Source organism: Erpetoichthys calabaricus, chromosome 8 (genome assembly GCF_900747795.2).
Source record: "Erpetoichthys calabaricus chromosome 8, fErpCal1.3, whole genome shotgun sequence".
NCBI classification, from domain to species: Eukaryota; Metazoa; Chordata; class Cladistia; order Polypteriformes; family Polypteridae; genus Erpetoichthys; species Erpetoichthys calabaricus.
Window position 1 is genome coordinate 165,985,845 of NC_041401.2, and position 21,792 is coordinate 166,007,636.

General features: G+C 40.1%; 1 protein-coding gene across 2 annotated transcripts in view; it reads right to left on the reverse strand.

Moving 5' to 3' along the window:
* Positions 1–21,792, reverse strand: part of ldlrad2 (low density lipoprotein receptor class A domain containing 2) — an 84,036-nt gene that overhangs the window by 14,087 nt on the left and 48,157 nt on the right. For both annotated transcript variants that reach the window (XM_051930380.1, XM_051930379.1), the window contains 2 exons: positions 19,382–19,855; positions 1,498–1,647 (listed from right to left, as the gene is read on the reverse strand). In XM_051930380.1, coding sequence (XP_051786340.1) covers positions 1,498–1,647; positions 19,382–19,855 — 624 coding nt within the window. The remainder of the gene's footprint in view (positions 1–1,497; positions 1,648–19,381; positions 19,856–21,792) is intronic.

Below are 21,792 nucleotides of genomic sequence, written 5' to 3' on the forward strand. Positions count from 1 at the left end.
TTACTCGGTGAAATAACAGAACAGCGAAAAGAGATCAAAAATATTGTTCAGGTTTAAACTTTAAGTTGGAGACTTGTAGATCGTATAGTTCGTGTTGCCATCAGGGAATAAAAAAAGTAGTGTTTCTTGGTGAAAGTGCAATCCTGTGAGAGAAATCATTGCTCATTTGTGTGAATGCTGTTGTCAGACACATTTCTTGTAGAGAGAAAGAAACGATATTCACTCACAGGCAGTTATACGTTGCTTTGTCACGATGTAATTCCAAACACGGAATCAAAATTCAATGCGTTTTTGATGAAAAGATACAAGTGAAAAGAGATTGAATATATGGACATAGGTGATATGACAGAAGTGCGCCACGCAGATCACGCAGCATAGCAACTGAAGCAAGCCAGCAGCTGATTGAGCAAAGCATTTGTTTCCCATTGTATCACCGTTTAAGAGGGGGTTTCGGAGGAGCGACCGTGTCTCCTTGGGGTGCGTTCATCCCCCCTCTTCATAACGTGTAGTGCAGGCCGGGGAGTGGCGTGGGTTGGCGAGCAAAGCAAGCAGGGGGCAAAGCCCCCTAGTACATTTAAAAATTTGGCTTTTCCTGTTACCACAAACCTGTATAAATAAGCAGCTGTGAACAAGTCTCTAACTTCAGCCTCATCGGTATAAGCCTAAGACATACAATAAGTTAGCAGTTCCCCCTGTAAGAACGTCTAGAATCGGATTTGATAGCTTCATCCATGTGTTTAGTTGTCACACAATGCCTGGCCAAGAAGCAGGAGACACAAGACAGGCAGGCCCACTTTAAACAGATTCAGCTTAAAGCCATGGACTTGAATGGTGGTCTTCTGGCATAGAGCAGATGAATTGGGGGTTGCAGCCTTGCTAACAAGTAAACTCAGCTGATGAAGTGCTGGCGATGGAGGCTTGAAATGATCTCTTATCTGGAGTCAAGGGACAGTGTGTCCAATGGAATATTGTTAAAGATGGAAATTCAACTGCGAATTTTAATGATGTTCAAAAGAGTAGTAAGGTGCAGCACCCCAGTGCCCCCAAGGACAGGCTTTACAGCAGTATTGAAGGACAGCACCCCGCTAACATATGACACTATAGGATTGGTCGACTTTGCAATCTGTGGTCTATGTGGAAGTGTTATGTTTTGTGCTTTTTGGAAAGCATGCATACTAACTGTAGGTATGGATTTTTATCTTTATGCTATTACAGCTACCAATGAGTTGTGAGGAGCAGAGTAGCTAATAAATTAAAAATCAAATACCATCGACCTATCCATTAATTTAGGTCCCACTTCATCCAATTTTAGGTTAGTGTTTGAGCGATTGGACAATCCTAGCAGGTTTGGGCACAGGTCATCATAGAGAGGGAACCAGTCCATCACGTGACACACCCACACCAAGTCATTAAAGGTGGATGAAACAGGCAATGGGGTCTGGTCAGTTCAGGCTCATCAAGTCCCTGTGGACAGACTTTCAGTGGACATTCTCTGACCTTGGCACCTGGCTGGTGGCAGCGGCGACTCGTCACTTCCATCTCCACAGTTGTCTAGCTCCTTGCTATCACAGACCAAAGTCAAAGGGATGCATTTGCCATTCTGGCACTGGAAATATGGCTCCCAGCTGCACTCTGACTGGTTGAAACCTTAAAACAGCAAAAAAAACAAAAAAACAAAAGAAAACAATAATTACTTGTGGTTTCCTTGATTTAGCCTAAACAGACATAATGGATGTGTAGAACAGCCCATAAATGTGGTAGAGAAAACAACAAAGAGGTACAAAGATGGCATTAGGAATCAAAAATAAGATGTGTTATATATTTAAGCTCTCCATGCAATTTTTCTATCTACCCATCTTTTACTTCAGTGTCACACAGTGCCAGAGTTTCTATGCCAGCAGGGTGCTAGTTTAGTTTAGTGCTTTTAGTTACAGGGCCCCTAAACTGTGGAATTGTCTGCCTGCTGCTATAAGAGAAGCCCCTTCCATCTCAGCTTTTAAATCCCGGCTGAAGACTCACTACTTCAATTTAGCACACCCTGACTAGAGCTGCTGATTAAATGTACAGACTGCATCTCTGTTGTTAGTCATTAGCACTAAAATACCCTCACCTATTCTGTTTCTCTTCTCGGTACTCAAATGTGGCAGTTGGTGCCACGGCCCACCTGCCAAGTTGTTTTGCCTGCCTAAGGTCGCAGATCGCAGGAATCCTGGGGTAGAAGGGTCCTTTCATCGAATTGGCTGGCCTAGCGCTGTTACAGCTGTGGAATGGCCAAATGGGGGAGGCAGCTTGATGGCTGATGTCACCAGGACTCTAAACAAATCCAAATCATATTATGTGATATCATCTACTATTAAATTCTGCTATGTACTTGTAAAATTTTTATTTTTATACTGTATTGAGGATTTGTTCTGTTCTGTGTATTGTATTGTATTGACCCCCTTCTTTTTGACACCCACTGCACGCCCAACCTACCTGGAAAGGGGTCTGTCTTTGAGCTGCCTTTCCAAAGGTTTCTTCCATTTTTTCCCTACAAGAGTTTTTTTGGGAGTTTTTTCCTTGTTTTCTTAGAGAGTCAAGGCTGGGGGGCTGTCAAAAGGTAGGGCCTGTTAAAACCCATTGCGGTACTTCTTGTGTGATTCTGGGCTATACAAAAATAAATTATATTGTATTGTTTTGCCAGTCTATAGGGGCACATACAGTCATATGAAAAAGTTGGGGAACCTCTCTTAATTCTTTGGATTTTTTGGATTCTTTGGATTGGCTGATTTTTCAAAGTAGCAACTTCTTTTTAATATATGACATGCCTTATGGAAACAGTAGTATTTCAGCAGTGACATTAAGTTTATTGGATTAACAGAAAATATGTAATACGCATCATAACAAAATTAGACAGGTGAATAAATTTGGGCACCCCAACAGAGATATTACATCAATAATGTGACGGCCATTCCAGAACATTGTACTTCTCCCTCTGCATGAATGCCTTTGTAGATTTCTAATTGTGTTTTGGGTCATTGTCTTGTTGGAATATCCAACCTCTGCGCAACTTCAACTTTGTGACTGATGCTTGAACATTATCCTGAAGAATTTGTTAATATTGGGTTAAATTCATCTGACCCTCAACTTTAACAAGGGCCGCATTCCTTGAAGTAGCCACACAGCCCCACAGCATGATGTAACCTCCACTAAATTTGACAGTAGGTAGCAGGTGTTTTTCTTGGAATGCGCCATGCAAACCGCTTTTTGTTTTGACCAAATAACTCAATTTTTGTCTCATCAGTTCAAAGCACTTTGTTCCAAAATGAGTCTGACTTGTCTAAATGAACATTTGCATTCAATAAGTGACTCTGTTTGTGGTGTGAGTGCAGAAAGGGCTTCTTTCTCACCACCCTGCCATACAGATGTTCTTTGTGCAAATTGTGCTGAATTGTAGAACAATGTACAGATACACCATCTGCAGCAAGATGTTCTTGCAGGTCTTCGGAGATGATCTGTGGGTTGTCTGCAACCATTCTCACAATCCTGCGCATATGCCGCTCCTGTATTTTGCTTAGCCTGCCAGACCTGCTGGGTTTAACAGCAACTGTGCCTGTGGCCTTCCATTTCCTGATTCCATTCCTTACAGTCGAAACTGACAGTTTAAACCTCTGAGATAGCTTTTTGTAGCCTTCCCCTAAACCATGATACTGAACAATCTTTGTTTTCAGATCTTTTGAGAGTTGCTTTGAGGATCCCATGCTGTCACTCTTTAGAGGAGAGTCAAAGGGAAGCACAACTTGCAATTGACCACCTTAAATACCTTTTCTCGTGATTGGACACACCTGTCTATGAAGTTCAAGGCTTAACCAGCTAATCCAACCAATTTGGTGTTGCAAGTAATCAGCATTGAGCAGTTACATGCATTCAAATCAGCAGAATTACAAGGGGACCCAAATTTTTGCACAGTCAGTTTTTCACATTTGATTTCATTTCATACAACTAAATACTGCTTCACTAAAAATCTTTGTTCAGAAAACACCCCAGTACTCAGATGTTCCTAGGAAATGAAAGACATACCACTGTTATCTTTTTTATTGAAAGTAGAGTAAATTATTATGCAGGCTGAGAGGGGTTCCCAAACTTTTTCATATGACTGTATCTCCACACATATCAGGTGAAATAACCAACAGTGTCTTATGCTGGATCAGTTTAGGGCAGGGGTCTAACACTTGGGTCCTGCTGGGCCACAGTGTCTTCCAGGCCCTTCTCAATTAGGGGACAATTACTTCTGCTATTGAAACATCTGTCTATGGCCTTCATTTTAAACGGCTTGCTTTTTAAGAGTCACAACACTTCATTGTTTTCTTTTTTCCTTAACCAGAAGCCAAAAATTAAGCAAGTCAATGAAGTTTAAAGAAAAAGTACTAACTTGTCCCTAATTAATAAACCTGCTGCCACTGCAGCCCTCCCAGGTCCAATTCTGACACCCCCTGATTTAGAGCCACCAATTAAACTGACTCACATGTCTTTGGCAGGAGTTGCAATCCCACACTGACATGTGGAGAACATTCAAACTCCAAGCAGTATTTTTTCAGATAACAACAAAAATGTTCAATTTACCACACTTGGCCTGTGTATTGAAGACATTTTCAATCTTAGACACATACCAACTGATCCAGGATTTGATATTACATGCATTACAAGTTCACATTTTACACTGTTTTCCATTCCTTCATTCTATCATGTGTATTAGGCTTTGTAGGGTGAACATTAAACCCCCATAATTTATTACTCCTCGGCAGAGCTCAATGGCACTAGCAGGCCAGCACAAAGCAGCCATTAACCTTTTCCTTTATTCAAAACACTCCCGATAGTTTGTTCAGCTGGAGAGCACTTGGAAGTGTTTGCTAATCTTATTGAAGATGCAGCGTGTTAATTGTATGCCTGGAACACCACTGCTGGCACCACACCCTTCACCAATGTGAGCTCTACAAAAGCAGCCAGCTGAGGATGAGGAGTCAGATTGCTGGATTCAGTGACCAGCGAGTTCCAGAAACGTCCCTGATCATCATCTTTACACTTAAAGTCAAAATGTTTGGAAGGTTTAGAAGAGGCCATCTGCAACAAAGCGCCAGGTGTGAGGAAAGGGTCAAACTGAATATTAGTGGCATGCTAATCTCCTGTTAATAGTGATAGAAATGTTAGTGTGTTAAAAGTAGTAATATGTAAGAATTATAAATATTGGTTTAACATTTTTACTTATTTTTTTATTAGTATTGCAGCCAAAGCAAACGATGAGACTGGAGAGAGTGACTCGCAAACAAAAATAAGAAGCTTGCACAGATGCTTTTATAGCTAACACCAACTACTCCAAAAGAAAATCCACCATCTTTTTTAAATGACACTAAACTGTATGCCCTTTTCTTTTACCCCAAGCATAAAAAGGCAAGACGTGTAAAGGGGGTGTGGAAAATAACAGAATAACCTCCATTCACTACTTGCAGAAAGAGCTGCAGTCTTTCCCTAACCCTAACCCTAACCCACCAGGGTTACAATATTACAGTATTATAACATTCTTGAACCCACTTAAGACAAGTCAGAGTTATGGAGAGGCTGGAGTCTATCCTTAGAATTACTGGGTGCAAAGAACACTGGACAGGGTCCATCATGCAAACATTGGGCCAGTCTAGAACAGTCAGGTAACCCAGTACAGAGACAGGAAGACTGTGTAACTGTTAATATTATTATTATTATTATTATTATTATTAAGTTGTAACAACTTTTATGTGTCACATCATGACACAGCCTTTACAAAATTCTGTCTCTCTTTTTATAACCTTTTTTTTGCAATTATTAATAACCAGTCACGGCGTACTGCACGATAACGTGCATTGAATACACTTGACTTATAGTTTTCCTACTCTTTCTCTGTATGTTTAGCATTTGTTTGCTCAGAGGTTGATGTGCTTGCTGCTTCCTGAGCAGCTCTTCTTTTCTCCACTCTAGCAACCCGCTTCTTCTCTTCTTCTGTCTGCATCTTTTCACGTTAAAACTGATTGTCAGTGTTTGTGTTGCAATTACTTAGTACGTTTTTCTTAATTTTTCACTTAAGCTGGCACTTAAGTCTTCAATCTGCCTCAAGAATGATTTAAGATATGAAGAGGTAGTGAAAGCGAGGTAGTAAGGATGAGAACGGTGCCCGTACACATGAGCTGCTTGGTCGCCCTGCTGGCCGCTGCCAAGAGTTGATTCTACAATAAAACAAAATAAAAATAAAAAGAGGAATAAACTTGGAGGTCAATCATCACCCTGAAAGCGGATAGTAGACGTCACGTAGTATATGTGTACCAAATTTCAGGTCAATAGTTCAAACAGTTTGCGAGCTACAGGTGATTTAAAATCCTGGACAGACAGACAGCCATGGCAGCGTATTATATAAGAAGATTTGGTGTGACCGCCTATTCACTTCATTTTTGTGGGGGCTTTAACCAATAATAATTTCTGATTAAAGGATGAGGACATGAGGGTGATGGTATCTAATAGAAAAAACATGGTGGACTTTGGAAATAAAAACGTTTGAGCAATGTATTGGTGGCCCTTATGTAGGTTCACCAATTGAAGAAGGATGGGTCTTATATATTTTCCAGTAATTCAACTGATCATCCAACCTGATCCCAGTCATTCCAAGAACCTGTTATCGTTCACATAAATTTCAAACATTATACAAGTTTGATGTTTCTCATTGCTGTTGGTACCTCCATTCTATGGTGGTGGTTCAAGGTTAGGAGGGATATCTTAAAGGTAGCAATGATACAAAGCACTGTTGTAGGATACCAGTATTAATATTATTTGTATTTAATTAGTTTTATCCCTTGTGAACGCAGTAGTGGCTCTGAGTCTAGGGATCTGCACTGGAAATCGAAAAGTTGCTGGTTCAAATTCCATAAATACAAGAAGTGGTTCCACTCCATTGGGCCCTTGAGCAAGGCCTTAACCTGAAATTGCTCCGTCCTGGGTATGACATTGACCTGCATCCAGCCCTCCAACTTATAGGAAAAAACTTGAGGGTTGATGAAGGATTGGCACTCCAGCCACCATAAAAAAAAACCTCACACTATTCCATTCCATCTGAACTAGTGTGGTGCTGAGGTGTCACCATTGCAAGGCTGCACTCATGTCCTAATTTGGGATCCTGAGGTGGTCTGTTATGTGGTGGGTGCAGAAACATGCTGTATTAGCACATGCTCCTAACCTCTCTTGTGAACCACCAGGGGGCACACCAACCACCCAAACACCCGATACGACAGACACAAACACAAGTGCTGCAAAATAAAAGGCTTTTATTCAGTGGTAAACGTTTTTCACCTGTTTTCCACTGGCACCAATTACGGTACAGCCCAACAATACAGCTCACACCACTTCTTCTCTCTCTTTTTCTTTCCTTCTGGCTCGACTCGACTCCTCCACTGACAAGCTTAATCCCTCTTCCTCCTGAATCTGGCTTGTCTCTGTGAGGCAGCTGGCTCCTTTATAAGCCTGACCCAGGAGCGTTCCTGGTGGCTCATTAGGAAGGTCTGGAATTACTCCCAGGTGTGGGGGAAGCCCAAGTTAGGGATCTGCAGCTCCCACAGCTCTCTCTTCCACGGAATCCAACAGGGCTGTGCTGACAAACAGTAATTCTCCTACAGCCCTGTGGGAATCCGATGTGCCTTTACAATGCAGGCAGGGTGCCAAGTTGCAGTTCGGGGAAGATAGTGCCCTTCAAAAGCCATCTCCCCCTGTCCTTACTTTAAGTAAGGACCAGGTAAAGACGCCGGCTGTCCCTCATACCCTATCCTATGTTTGAACCTGTAGGGATGTGCCCTGGACGATCATGGCCCTAGATTGGTAAAAGCAGATTTGGTAATTTATGGGTAATTAAATCGATTGTTGTCTTGCAATTAATGCTGCTCCAAGTATGGACTCTGACTCCATGTGACTCTGAATTGGAATGAATGAGTTCGCAAAATCGACTGAAGGATTACTTATTTTACTTTACTTAATTACTTGTGGGGTGGCTTTGGTGGCATGGTGTTTACCAACCCTGTTCAATCTCCTTGTTTCTTTGTGGATTCTTTTCTCCTGGTAGTCTGGATTTCTTCTCATTTCTGTGCAGATTAAGTTAAATGAAAACTCTAAAGTAGCCCAATGTGAGTGTGTGTATGTGTGTGTGTGTGTGTGTGTGCCCCATTATGGTCTGGCATCTTGTCAAGGGTTGCTTCTTGCCTTGGTATGGAGTATCAGTTTAGATTATCCTTTACAGACAGTATGTGATATACCATGTCTATTGGTCTTAGTAACACTTACAAAGCATCAGTAAATTGATTGGAAATTTCCTCTTGGGACATATGAAGTACTATTAAGTACTATCTATCTATTGTGGCACGCAGCTGGGGGTGGTGCCCAGCCGGGACGCCCAGGAGGACAGGAGGAGGGCTCATGCCTCCTCCAGACCACGAGAAAGCGACCGCCCTGGTTCCTTTAAGGGCCACGGGTGCAGGGCTTGGAAGCCCAACCCTGTAGGGGCCCGTGGTCTCCACCAGGGGGCGCCCCTATGCCTGAAGGACCCGGAACCCCAACACTTCCGCCACACCAGGAAGTGCTGGGGGGAAGAAGATTGGGAGCACCCGGAGGGCTTCCAGGAATACAGCCGGCACTTCCGCCACACAGGGGAGTGTCTTAGGAGTGTCGGGAATCACCTGGAGCCCATCCGGGTAATTATAAAAGGGGCCACCTCCCTGCAGAGGAGGACTGGAGTCGGGTGAGGAGAGGACAAGGTTTGGAGGCAGGAGAGAGGAGGCGGCCTGAGAGCAGGCAGAGAGAGTGAGAGCCTGGACTTTGGGGGAGATTGGTGCTGGAGGCACTGGGTTTGTGCACATTTTGGACTTATTATTATGTATAATAAACGTGTGGTGGACTTGAGAATGGTGTCCATCTGTCTGTGTCCGGGCAGCGTATCACACTATCTATCTATCTATCTATCTATCTATCTATCTATCTATCTATCTATCTATCTATCTATCTATCTATCTATCTATCTATCTATCATATAGTGCCTTTCATATCTATCTATCTATGATATAGTGCCTTTCATATCTATCTATCTATCTACCTGCAAAGAGGCATATTAAGAGCCTGTGATATGCTGAATATGAAAGCTGTATTTGGTATTAATAATTATTAAGTAAAGATTCACAAACCTTATACTGAAGTATGTAAAATTAGGAGACATATTATCACCCACGTAAACCACCAAAGTGAAGTTTTTTTAGTATGCAATAATATAAACTGTATAATCATACACAGAAAATGACCCTTAAGACATGGAAAGTGATTTTCCTTCAGAGAGGTAAGTCTGACGCTTCCTAGCTGGTGCTTCATGTTGTGTGGAAGACAAACAATACCTCTGAATTACAAGACTGTGTTTCCAATAATCAGGAGATCACAATTCTCCAGCTCTCCAGGAAACTTATGGCAGGGTCTAGAAAAGGAAAATCCAGCCAATACTTCAACACTGGATTTGGAATGCAATGTTAATTACATCCTGGCCATTAAAAAGCTGATTAACTCTTTAATCTTCCACACATACTTCTATTGTCATTGGAATTGCCTAATCCTGTCCATGCATGTTTCTGTGGATAAAGAGAGGGCTTATGGAGGAGATCCCTGAGGTGCATTATGGGAAGGGAGTCTAGGGATCCAATCGGTTGGAGCATTCTTGGAGTGAGTGATGTGTTAACATTCTTGGTGTTAAGTCAGATCTGTTCAATGTGGGTGCAGGATCCTCCCATGGATAAATCCTGACCCCTTTACTGCTCAAGACTTTCAGAGATAGGATTGGGAGAGTGGCAAACAGCGGTGAAAGTCTATGAGTGTTGTGCATGATGGCAGTGTTGAATTGCAAAGCTTTTGATTTACTAGTCAATCTTTATCCTCTATCCTCATGGCTATGAGCTATAGTAATGACCAAAAAATGAGATCACCGTCACAAGTAGCTGAAATGGAGTTTGAAATATATTATACCTCCTGGTTAGGGAGGGCAGGTTAATGAAGCTTGAGCATCTAGTGTGGTGATGTATCAGGGATGCCCACTGACAATAGACCCAGAACTTAGAACCAAAGACTGTTACCTGGAATAGGGAAAAGTGGTCTGGCCTGCTCAGCCTGTAACAACCCTCACCAGCACAAATGGAAGGAAAAAAAGATTATTATGAATTTTATTTGTACTGTTGAAGATCTAAGCAGCAGCACAATTAGGTCAGTTAAAAAAGTAAGGAAACTACAAATACAAAAGGTGAATGAGGACTAAGCTATAAGGAGCTTTGACTTCACTATTGTGCATCTGTTTAGGTTCCTTTATTGTGCAATAAATTGGAACCATTCTCTTTAGTGATGTATGCAGTTTTGCAAATGACATAGCAGACAAAAGGCTTTTTCAGTTCATTACGATGGAGGCCATTCCGTTTATTATTACTCTTTTCTTTAGTGTCAGTAGCTGAGAGGTCTATTTTAGGAGCTCTCCTTCTATAAGCAATATAAAGGGTTCTTAACAATGAAGAAGCCACTCTTCGTCCATGATGGCTCCTCATTTTAAAGGAATAAAATCCCATCATGGATCAGATTCATCTCTCACTATGGGGGCTTTATGTAAAGTTATTTCTTCCTTTTATCCTTCAATGCACTTTTAAAATCTGATTATCTCTCATTGTGGCAAACTCCGGTCAGTCTGCTAACAGGATACTCACACACAGTAAGAAACAAATCCTTTAAGTTAATGTTAATGGTAAATTTATCTTAGTTTGCTTAGCTTTTAAACTTGAATTTAATATACAAGTAGCTTAACATAGACAATGGAAGATTCAGTTAAAGTTACAGAAAATGGAATGGTCATTATTTTAAGTCAGTGTGACAGTAGAATAGCCTTTAGATTGAGGCTAGACAGCAAGATAGAAACATGAACAGTTAGACAGATAGGCATTAAGGGCATATAGTTTTCTGAGCGCTACATTATGTTATGTTCATTATGTACATTAATGTGGTGAAACCTTAAGAACTGTAACTTATATGGCTAATCCTCAAGCAGTATAACATAAATTCCCCTTTTTTCCCTTATTTTTGTTTGAACTGTTTGCATTGAATTTCACTAAAAACTTTAAAATGAGGACACATGCATTGTGGAATTTTTCTTTGTATGGCGAGTCATACTAGTGCTAAATGCTTGTGTGGTAGCTGCATTTGAACTTTTTTGAATTATTTGGAAACCCTCCCTGCCTTACAATGAGTGGGTTTACTAATTCTGGTTAGAGAAACCAGGTTGATACACGTACATTCCTCCAAGAATAACCCAGTTATGTGGCCATGTAAATCCATAACTAGGTTACAGTTAAGGATTTAATGCTTTTGTGGCTGGTAGACTTGTGGTGTGCCTTGGGATTTTTTGGGTTGCAAAAAGTGTGCCACCACGGAAAAATGGTTGGATGCTTTATGTGCATCTTTGCTCCTGCCATGCTAAAAAAGATCTCTGCAGCTGCTGTCTCGCTTAAAAACTGATACCGTGCATCACTTGGATGGTTACGTTGTATTCTTTGGATAAATTAGAGAAGATACTGCAAACTGGAATAATGGGTAGGGATAATCATTACACTTCTGTTTCATGTAATTTTTTGATTATGTTAGGGGCAGTCAGCACTGTAAGCTACCTAGTAGACTGGCAAGTAAATACAGTGGCACTAGAGACTGATTTTGGTTTTAGTGCCACTCAAAGATAACTTATTTAGCATTTATGTGATATGACATTGATTCAACCTTCCTAATGAAACATGAAATAAAAGAAAAGAAAGAGAAAGCATAATTTTTAACTTGGCAACTTTTCTCTATTGCTCTAGGGCTGCCATAAACCCCCCCTTCCCTGCACCTATGTTAGTATGTAGAAATCAAGAAAATGAACACCAGTGCTTTGTACTGACATGTGGCATATCGTTGTGAACTCCCTAAAACAAAATTTTATTTCTTAAAATTTTTAAAGGTAGTATATAAATACAGTATTGGGTGTGTATGTAGGTGTTTAGGTATACAATTAACTTTTTTTGCATTATTGTTTTGTAATGTTAAAAAAAAAATGTATATGAAAATAATGCATTAAACAGGCCCCATTAACAGTAAAAAATGAACTTGTTAACTTTCCAAACCTGATATATATATATATATATATATATATATATATATATTGTGATGGACGACCGGCTATGGACTCCGGTCACCACCCCCAGGCCGCTAGGAGGAGTCCTCCGGACAGCATGATCGTGCCCCGACTTCCAGCAGGGCCTCATGGACTTTGTAGTTTATACACACAGCCCTGCTGGATACCTTGGGGGCCACCGGGAGTCGCTGTAGGGGGGCTAGTGGGCTCTTGCGTGCCCTATAACCCGGGAGTGCGTCACAGTCACGTGACCAGAGGAAACGACGTGCTCCCGGGATGAAGAAGAGGACTGTTTGCCCTGACCCGGAAGGAAATGGACTTGTGGGTTGTGCCAGGAACCACTTCCGGGTCAGGGGCTATAAAAGGACTGTGGGAAGCCCAGAACACTGAGCTGAGCTGGGAGGTAGGGTGGCAAAGTGTCTGGGCGAGGAGGATTGGTTTGTAGTGAGAGAAGAGTTTATTGTTTATGAGTGTGGAGTGGAGGGTGCTTGGTGCAGAGTATAATAGAAAAATAAATATTAGCTATACTTTTACCTCGTGTCTCGAGTGGTACCTGAGGGTGTTAGAGGTGGCTCCACGCCTCTACTGCTACAATATATATACACATACTAGGTGGTACCTTCCTGCTCACTTTGTTCGCCAGCCACTTGGCGTCTCTGTCGCTCGCGTTGTGAAGAGGAGGGCTGAACGCACACCAAGGAGACACCGTCGCTGCTCCAAAACACCCTCTTAAATGGTGATACAAAGGGAAACAAATACAGGTTTTTTTACCTCCTCTTTGCTCGATCAGCTGCTGGCTTGCTGCTGCTGCTGTGCCACGTGATCTGCATCTCGTGCAGCACTTTGAACATTTAAAAGCCTGTGCAGCAGCTGTCCTACTCTTTGTCTTTTTTTTCCGGTCCCGGGTGTGGTTAAATCTTTTGACACAAGTCCCGTCTCGCGGGATGTGAGTTCTTGATATTTTTTAGTTTATAATTTAAAAACGGAATAAGAATCTGAAAATCTAACAATATCACATTAATGTTCGATAAATTCTGAAAAGAATGATACCACACATATATATATAGGTTTTAAAATAAGTCCGATTTAAAGCATGACAAAAAAGAGACATAAAAACGACACCGTTGTACTTTCAGGCTTAGGATTTTATATATAGAGAGAAGATATACAGTATACTGTATATATATATATACTGTATATATATACTGCATATACAGTTAGGTCCATAAATATTTGGACAGAGACAACTTTTTTCTAATTTTGGTTCTGTACATTACCACAATGAATTTTAAATGAAACAACTCAGATACAGTTAAAGTGCAAGCTTTCAGCTTTAATTCAGTGGGGTGAACAAAACGATTGCATAAAAATGTGAGGCAACTAAAGCATTTTATTAACACAATCCCTTCATTTCAGGGGCTCAAACGTAATTGGACAATTGACTCAAAGGCTATTTCATGGGCAGGTGTGGGCAAGTCCGTCGTTATGTCATTATCAATTAAGCAGATAAAAGGCCTGGAGTTGATTTGAGGTGTGGTGCTTGCATGTGGAAGATTTTGCTGTGAACAGACAACATGCGGTCAAAGGAGCTCTCCATGCAGGTGAAAGAAGCCATCCTTAAGCTGCGAAAACAGAAAAAACCCATCCGAGAAATTGCTACAATATTATGAGTGGCAAAATCTACAGTTTGGTACATCCTGAGAAAGAAAGCAAGCAATGGTGAACACAGCAATGAAAAAAGACCTGGACATCCACGGAAGACAACAGTGGTGGATGATCGCAGAATCATTTCCATGGTGAAGAGAAACCCCTTCACAACAGCCAACCAAGTGAACAACACCCTCCAGGGGTTAGGCGTATCGATATCCAAGTCTACCATAAAGAGAAGACTGCATGAAAGTAAATACAGAGGGTGCACTGCAAGGTGCAAGCCACTCATAAGCCTCAAGAATAGAAAGGCTAGATTGGACTTTGCTAAAGAACATCTAAAAAAGCCAGCACACTTCTGGGAAAACATACTTTGGACAGATGAAACCAAGATCAACCTCTACCAGAATGATGGCAAGAAAAAAGTATGGAGAAGGCGTGGAACAGCTCATTATCCAAAGCATACCACATCATCTGTAAAACACGGTGGAGGCAGTGTGATGGCTTGGGTGTGCATGGCTGCCAGTGGCACTGGGACACTAGTGTTTATTTATGATATGACACAGGACAGAAGCAGCCAAATGAATTCTGAGGTGTTCAGAGACATACTGTCTGCTCAAATCTAGCTAAATGCAGTCAAATTGATTGGGCGGCGTTTCATGATACAGATGGACAATGACCCAAAACATACAGCCAAAGCAACCCAGGAGTTTATTAAAGTAAAGAAGTGTAAAATTCTTGAATGGCCAAGTCAGTCACCTGATCTTAACCCAATTGAACATGCATATCACTTGTTGAAGACTAAACTTCAGACAGAAAGGCCCACAAACAAACAACAACTGAAAGCCGCTGCAGTAAAGGCCTGGCAGAGCATTAAAAAGGAGGAAACCCAGCATCTCGTGATGTCCATGAGTTCAAGACTTCAGGCTGTCATTGCCAGCAAAGGGTTTTCAACCAAGTATTAGAAATTAACATTTTATTTCCAGTTATTTAATTTGTCCAATTACTTTTGAGCCCCTGAAATGAAGGGATTGTGTTAAAAAATGCTTTATTTGCCTCACATTTTTATGCAATCGTTTTGTTCACCCCACTGAATTAAAGCTGAAAGTCTGCACTTCAACTGCATCGGAGTTGTTTCATTTAGAATTCATTGTGGTAATGTACAGAACCAAAATTAGAAAAAAGTTGTCTCTGTCCAAATATTTATGGACCTAACTGTACTTTATATATATTATAATCTTATTGGGTTTAATTTAACAGCAGTATTTTTTCCTTCTGCTTGTGAGTGTGTGTGACCAAGTCAAAGCTAAATGTGCTCCTAGTATCCCAAAATAAAATAAATAAATGCACCATTTTTAATGGAGAGAATCTGAGCACACTGCACTAACCAATTCAGGGTGTCTAAGGAGACTCATAAGTGCCCACACCTAATTCATTGGATTTAAGCAGAGGAAAAGTGCCTCTTAAATGTTTGCTTTTAAGTGCTCTTAATTCCAGGTCATCCTACAAAGTCCTTCAGGTTAACTTTTCATTGGCTATTGTGCGTGTTCTCCCCCCCACCCCCCTGTCTCTTTCTGTAGTGTTTCATCCTAGTAACAACTTTGTCTCTAGCAATCAATTACAAGACATCCATTAATCTAAGAGCAAATTTTAAAAAGAATGATGATACTGCAGTTGAAGAAGAATGTGCAACTCCAATGCACACTGCCCATCAGCCTGGAATTACATGGTGGCTGCAGTCCTACCTATAATCACTTTGTGGAAACCCTCAATTTTTCATGCACTGTATATATTTCAATAAAATAGCCTCGGGTTTAATCAACAGTCAACAGCTGTTTTACAATTTTCCCAGGGTCCTCCTGGGGTTTCAGATTTCCTGTCCCACAGGACAATCCGACCTTCACTTCATGTGTATTTCCCCTTCATATAATTGTGTATCATGTGAAAATTTCCATGACATGGTTGTGTTTTGTTTTAATATGTTTTGTTTGACTATTTTGAATTACAAAAGAGGCCACTTGGGAGGTCTGAGCTTGAGATTCTCGCTCTACCGTTAACAAGTGTAGTTTCTTCCTTTAGATAAATGGCCATGTGCTTGTCTTTGTTTGACAATAACCTTTGGGTTGAACTGACAGTAATGTGGGTACAAACTGCACATGATTGAAAAAGAAAACCCAATCGAAGTACTGGATAAGACTGCATGATATGGGTTCATTTTTAGTTTTTACTGGATTTATTTTCACTTCACTTTAATTTTTATTTTTCCTGTAGAGGGCTTTATTATATGCTGAATGAATTTCTATAAATTAGTTGTTGAAGGGTCCATAAATATTTTTGCATCTTCCCACAATGCCATTTTGTGACATCGGGTCACACTGCATGTGTCATTTGGGGTATCAACTCCATATGCTTCCTGGTATCTGAAATTGGATAATAAACTGTTTCTGTGTTGGCATGCACTTTCTTGTTTGACTTTCTGGTGTTTGGAATCCTTGCTTTGTTTGTGACTTTGATTTTTGATTTTGATCCTTGGTTTTGGTGAAAGATAGCTTAGACTTTTGTTTAAAGAATCTCAGCTTGGGCAATCTAGTTGGGCAATCACTTTTTGCTTGATCCTACATAGGCAATAACAGAAATGGAACTAATATCACAGCTTTAAAATTGCTGGAAGAGTTAGGAGCAAAAACATAGGTTTTAGAAGGCATGGACACAAGTAATCACATGAGAATAGGGCAACAACACAGACAAAGAGGTCAGAGACTTACAGAAACAGAATTATGAGTAAAGACATTGAGAACCTGAAATCAAGTAGCTTTAAGACTGAGCACTGGCAAGCTAAAGCAGCTCTTTTAAATAGGACCTCGATGAGTGATAAACTGCAAGCGCATCTTTGAGTGGAAATCACAGCTAGGAAAACAAAATCAAATGTCTGCCATTCCAGAATAACAAAGAATGAAGTTTGTCAAAACAAGCTCACAAATCCCGATTATTGTGAATAGGCAAGGAAGACAAACTTTCACTACAAAACAAAATATCATTGTCAGATTATCAGCAAAGTTATCATGTTGTTTGTCTTTTAAATCCTCCCAGCTCATTTGGTTAGATAATCCCTGTGTTGACCTAATATGTCACACCAACATTTTAAATATCCCATAAAGGTGTGCTCGAAAGTTGTTCTTTTTGGTATCCTTCAATAAGGGCGCACACAAAAAGGCGAGCATCAAAAGGGTGACCTCAATTGGGCGCGGCGAATAAAGGCGCGCATAAATAAAGGCAAGCTTCAAAAGGGCGACCTCAATTGGGCGAATGTTTTAATATTCTTGCTTTCGCCTTTTTATACGTTCAATCATTGCCTTTATCTAATTAATTTTCTGTAATAATTTTGTTGCGTTTGCCTTTGTTTGCTGCGCCCAATTGAGGTCGCCCTTTTGAAGCTCGCCTTTTTGTGCGCGCCCTTATTGAATAGAACCGTTCTTTTTTTGCCATTGTGGTGCACAATGCATGCTCATTATGAGCTAGCTAGCTAAGCAGGCACTGACATCAACAAAGGACCAGAACTGCTTAGCAGACTCTTAGGAGCTTGTCCATAAGGCAATGATATTTAGCTCCTTTCTTAAGATGACCTGTAATGCCTAATAAGGATTTTTTGTTTATTTTGTCTCTCTATTGCTGAAACTATTCTATTTTTTATGACAAGTTAGGTTTAACCTCCTTAGCATTATATTAAAAAAAACATGTGAAAAGCATATTTTGGCTTGAAAAATTACATTTTTATTAAATCTCATCTTTCTATTGTAAAACGTGCAAAACACTAAAATTACAAAGTGTAGAAAGTATAATAATGATACAAATAATAATAATGATGAATAATAATTCACCAGAGTCACTTTTGGCTTCACCGACCATTTCAATGTCACAGTCTGAAGACAGATTCACTTCGTCATCACTGCCGATAAGAGGCATTTCTTATGTAACGTCATTATGTGGCTAGGAGAAGACGAATCTACACCATTGGCCAGGCAACTATTGGGCCTGATGCTTACGTAAGACATGCCTATACTGTTGGGTAAATCTCAACAATTTCACAGCCCGAGCAATCCTTGGGTCTTACACAAGACGCATCTAAACCGCTGCCTGAGTGACACTCAGGACTATTGCTTTTAGCACTGTTTTTACAGTCCGAGTCTAACGATAAGGAGGTTAATAGAAAACTATTAATTCTAAATTTCCTACTTGTGCAATTATTAAATTTTATCATTGTGTTGGGGATACCAGCTTAGCACCATTTTAGATTGGAAAGCTTTTTCAGCCACCACCATTTTGTATTGTTTTTTCATGGTAATGGCCATGTGGTCTATTGCTGCCATTACTCTTTACTGTATTGAGTTATCTCATCCAACATTTCTATAAGAACACACATGTCTAGGCATCCTCACTTTGGATCATAAATAAAAGAAACAAACTTGTGTTAGTGGTAATAAGGGCAGATGTCATGTTTGAATTGTTTGAAATTATTAAGGTGCTGTTACTTTGAAACGAGTTCTTCAACAACCACACAAGCAAACAAATGGGAACTTATTAACTGCAGAAATTTAAGAAAATGTTAGAAACTTCTTCTTCACACAGGGAACCACAGACAAACATAAAACGTTACCAGGTGGTGTGATGTACAGTAGGACTTTAGGAACATTCAAAGCACGAGTTAAACTCATTTTGAAGAAGTTCCCTGATTAGGATAGACAAGTTTTGTAGGGCTTGATGGCCAGGGACCAACACTGAGTGAGTACCCACTCCATTACACACACTCACACATCTGCCCACATGAAATAAAACCAGACCAATATACAGTTACCAGTCAATAGAACCTACACATCTTTGGGATGTAAGAGGAATCTGGAAATGGGAAAAAAAACACAGACTAGGAGAATGTATAAGCTTCACACTGACATTGACTAAGCACCACTCTACCCTCTCTATTAATTCAACAACCTTTATCTTTAAATGTTGCATTAAAATAATTAATAATTAAATTATGTTCTTCATTTAAAGTTATACAGTCAGAAACTCATGAGGAGAGCAGAGACTTGAATGGAATGATTTTTAGAATTATCAGAGTCAGAGATAGGAAATCTAAATTTATGGGAGATTTCTAAATTTACAGTCATTAAACAAACCTAAAGTGAAATCCAGGATTCATTGTCTAAAGTATCTTTCAAGGTATATTTCTTTTATCCGCCAACAATGTTTGGACCTTTTTTAATGCACCCAAAATTCTCATATATTGTAATTGGCCACCATGATGTCACAAGTCACGTGGTATGTGCAACACATATCTAGGAACCATGTTCAGAAATGAAACACACAAATGACGGTACCCATGAAACCCAGAACCACAAAATGGTGACAAAATGGCATCGCTGAAATAGAAGTAAAAATAATTATTTAACATTATTTGGATTATTCTGCCACCCACTTGGGAAAAAAGCAAAATTTTGAGGAATAACATTTGCATACCGAGTCTAAAAGATGTGAAGTCTCCAACAAAGTCAACCCGTGGTTGCTGTCCTCTGGTCACCAGACGAAGGGTGAGATAGTTTCCTGTGGACAAAATGGGCCTCGGAATGCTTTTCCCACACAAAGGTAGACCAATTGGCAAAGCATTTCTGTCCTTCCCATCATAGAACTGCACATAAGATCCTGAGGTACAAGGGTCTGCTGGCTTTCTCGGATCTGCTGACAGTGGACTGTTGGTCGGGGGCTGCAAGGGGGACAGAGTACTAGGATGATTTGGAGAGGAGATACGCAGTAGACTGTATACCAAGAAGAACCGAAAGTGAAATTGGACCTTATCCTTGGAGGATAAAGCCTGCATGGTGAGGCTACAGTCTGTATTGGCTGCAATGAAGTAATACTTGCGAGACTCCCGGTGAGAGTTCACAATCATCCCATCTTTCTGGATGGTTTGTCCACAGAAGTCCACAAGGTTCACTGGGGGAGGAAAAAATAAAGTGTCAGTCATGTAATTATGCATATTCACCAGTTTTAACTGAGAAAAACTGCAAAAGGCCATCATCAGCTATTTGGCTCAGGCTCATTCAGTAGTAAACATTTTACTGAGATTGACCTTATTGACCATTAATAAGTAGCAAATGTTAACAAATATTGCCATTCAGTTCAAATATTTCAAATATACAGTATGTAGATAATGATTCTCCAGCTCAGATGTTGAAGTGTTGTGTCCCCCCTTCACCATGGCTCATCTATGTTATGGCTATTCTGTGTTCAATTATTGTTTTGCATTATGTATTAACTAACAATGCCATGAGAGGGTGACAATGTGGACTAAATGCAACAACTTTGAAAAAGTACACTTCTAAAAACTTTTTGAAGTGGCAAGTAGAAAAATCCTTGCCTACTTAGTTGTTTTAACCTTAGCTTTGATATAATACAGTATCTCCAAGAACTATTGCAAAAGAAAGAATAGAACCAGGAGATAATAACGCAAAATGAGAAGCATTGTCCAGCAATGCAGGGTCAAAATCAGAAGAAAAACAAATATTTAGGCGAACAAAGTGCGGGAGCAAACCAAAAATCAAAGTAAAGATCAAAATCCCATAATGAAACCTAGCATTTGGAACACTTGATAAGCAAACCAACTAATGCTAAAGAATCTGAGATTTATCCAACTGAGAAATAAAGCTATGTAGAGCTGTCATCATATTTCTGGGAGAGGGAGTTCTGTAAGTGGCAAACGATGCTACAATCATGGCTACTTGACGTGACATAAAAAATGGCGTGAAAATAAAATCAATAATAAAAATAAATCTTAAAAAGCCCCTAAAGACAAATTTAAATTGTATGTATCATCTAATGAATAAATGAATGCCTTACACAGAGGTCATTCAAGAAAATGTTCTACAGGGTGATTCTAATGGGTGAGGCTCCGAGTATTGATCTGATGTATTACTGTCTTAATGATGAAGCAATCCAAACAAAATAAAGATCACAGTATTCCCGGATAAATGTACAAACATGTGAGGCATGGTGTTCTTTTTGACTTATTTGTGAATGAACTGGATGACCGTGAGATCAGTGAAGATTATTTCCAGCAAGATGGGGTAACCTGTCACACATCAGCTTGCAGCATGGCACAAATTGAATTGTTTTTTGGTAATCAGGTCATTTCAAAGTGACTATGGCCACCTTGTTCCCCGGTCTCGTCACCTCCAGATTTCTTCCTTTAGAGGGCGCTGAAAGGAAAAGTGTACAAGAATAAGCCTCATACACTGAAACAATTACAGTGAGACATTGAACAGGAAATTGCTACCATCACCCCTACAATGATTGTAGATACTTTTGCCAATAAGTTATGCCGTGTCGATCTGTGTTTGTAAGAAGAAGGCAACCATTTTCAACACTGAATGTGATTGGATCGTTTACACATCTATTGAGGTATTCACTGTGTTTATTTCATTTCTATGGCTTCATTATTACGTGACTGCCACATCATATCTGCCCCCCCCCCCCCCCATTAGAATCTCCCTGTATATTCCTATTTCTGCACCGATAGCTACAAACCATGAAGATCCATCTAGCTATGTTCTGAACCCATTTTTTTCTTACACACAGAAATATAGTTAAATTGCATGCCAACCTATTGTAGGAAAAATTCACACACTAATATTTACATACAGTTAGGTCCATAAATATTTGGACAGAGACAACTTTTTTCTAATTTTGGTTCTATACATTACCACAATGAATTTTAAATGAAACAACTCCGATGCAGTTGAAGTGCAGACTTTCAGCTTTAACTCAGTGGGGTGAACAAAACGATTGCATAAAAATATGAGGCAACTAAAGCATTTTTTTAACACAATCCCTTCATTTCAGGGGCTCAAAAGTAATTGGACAAATTAAATAAC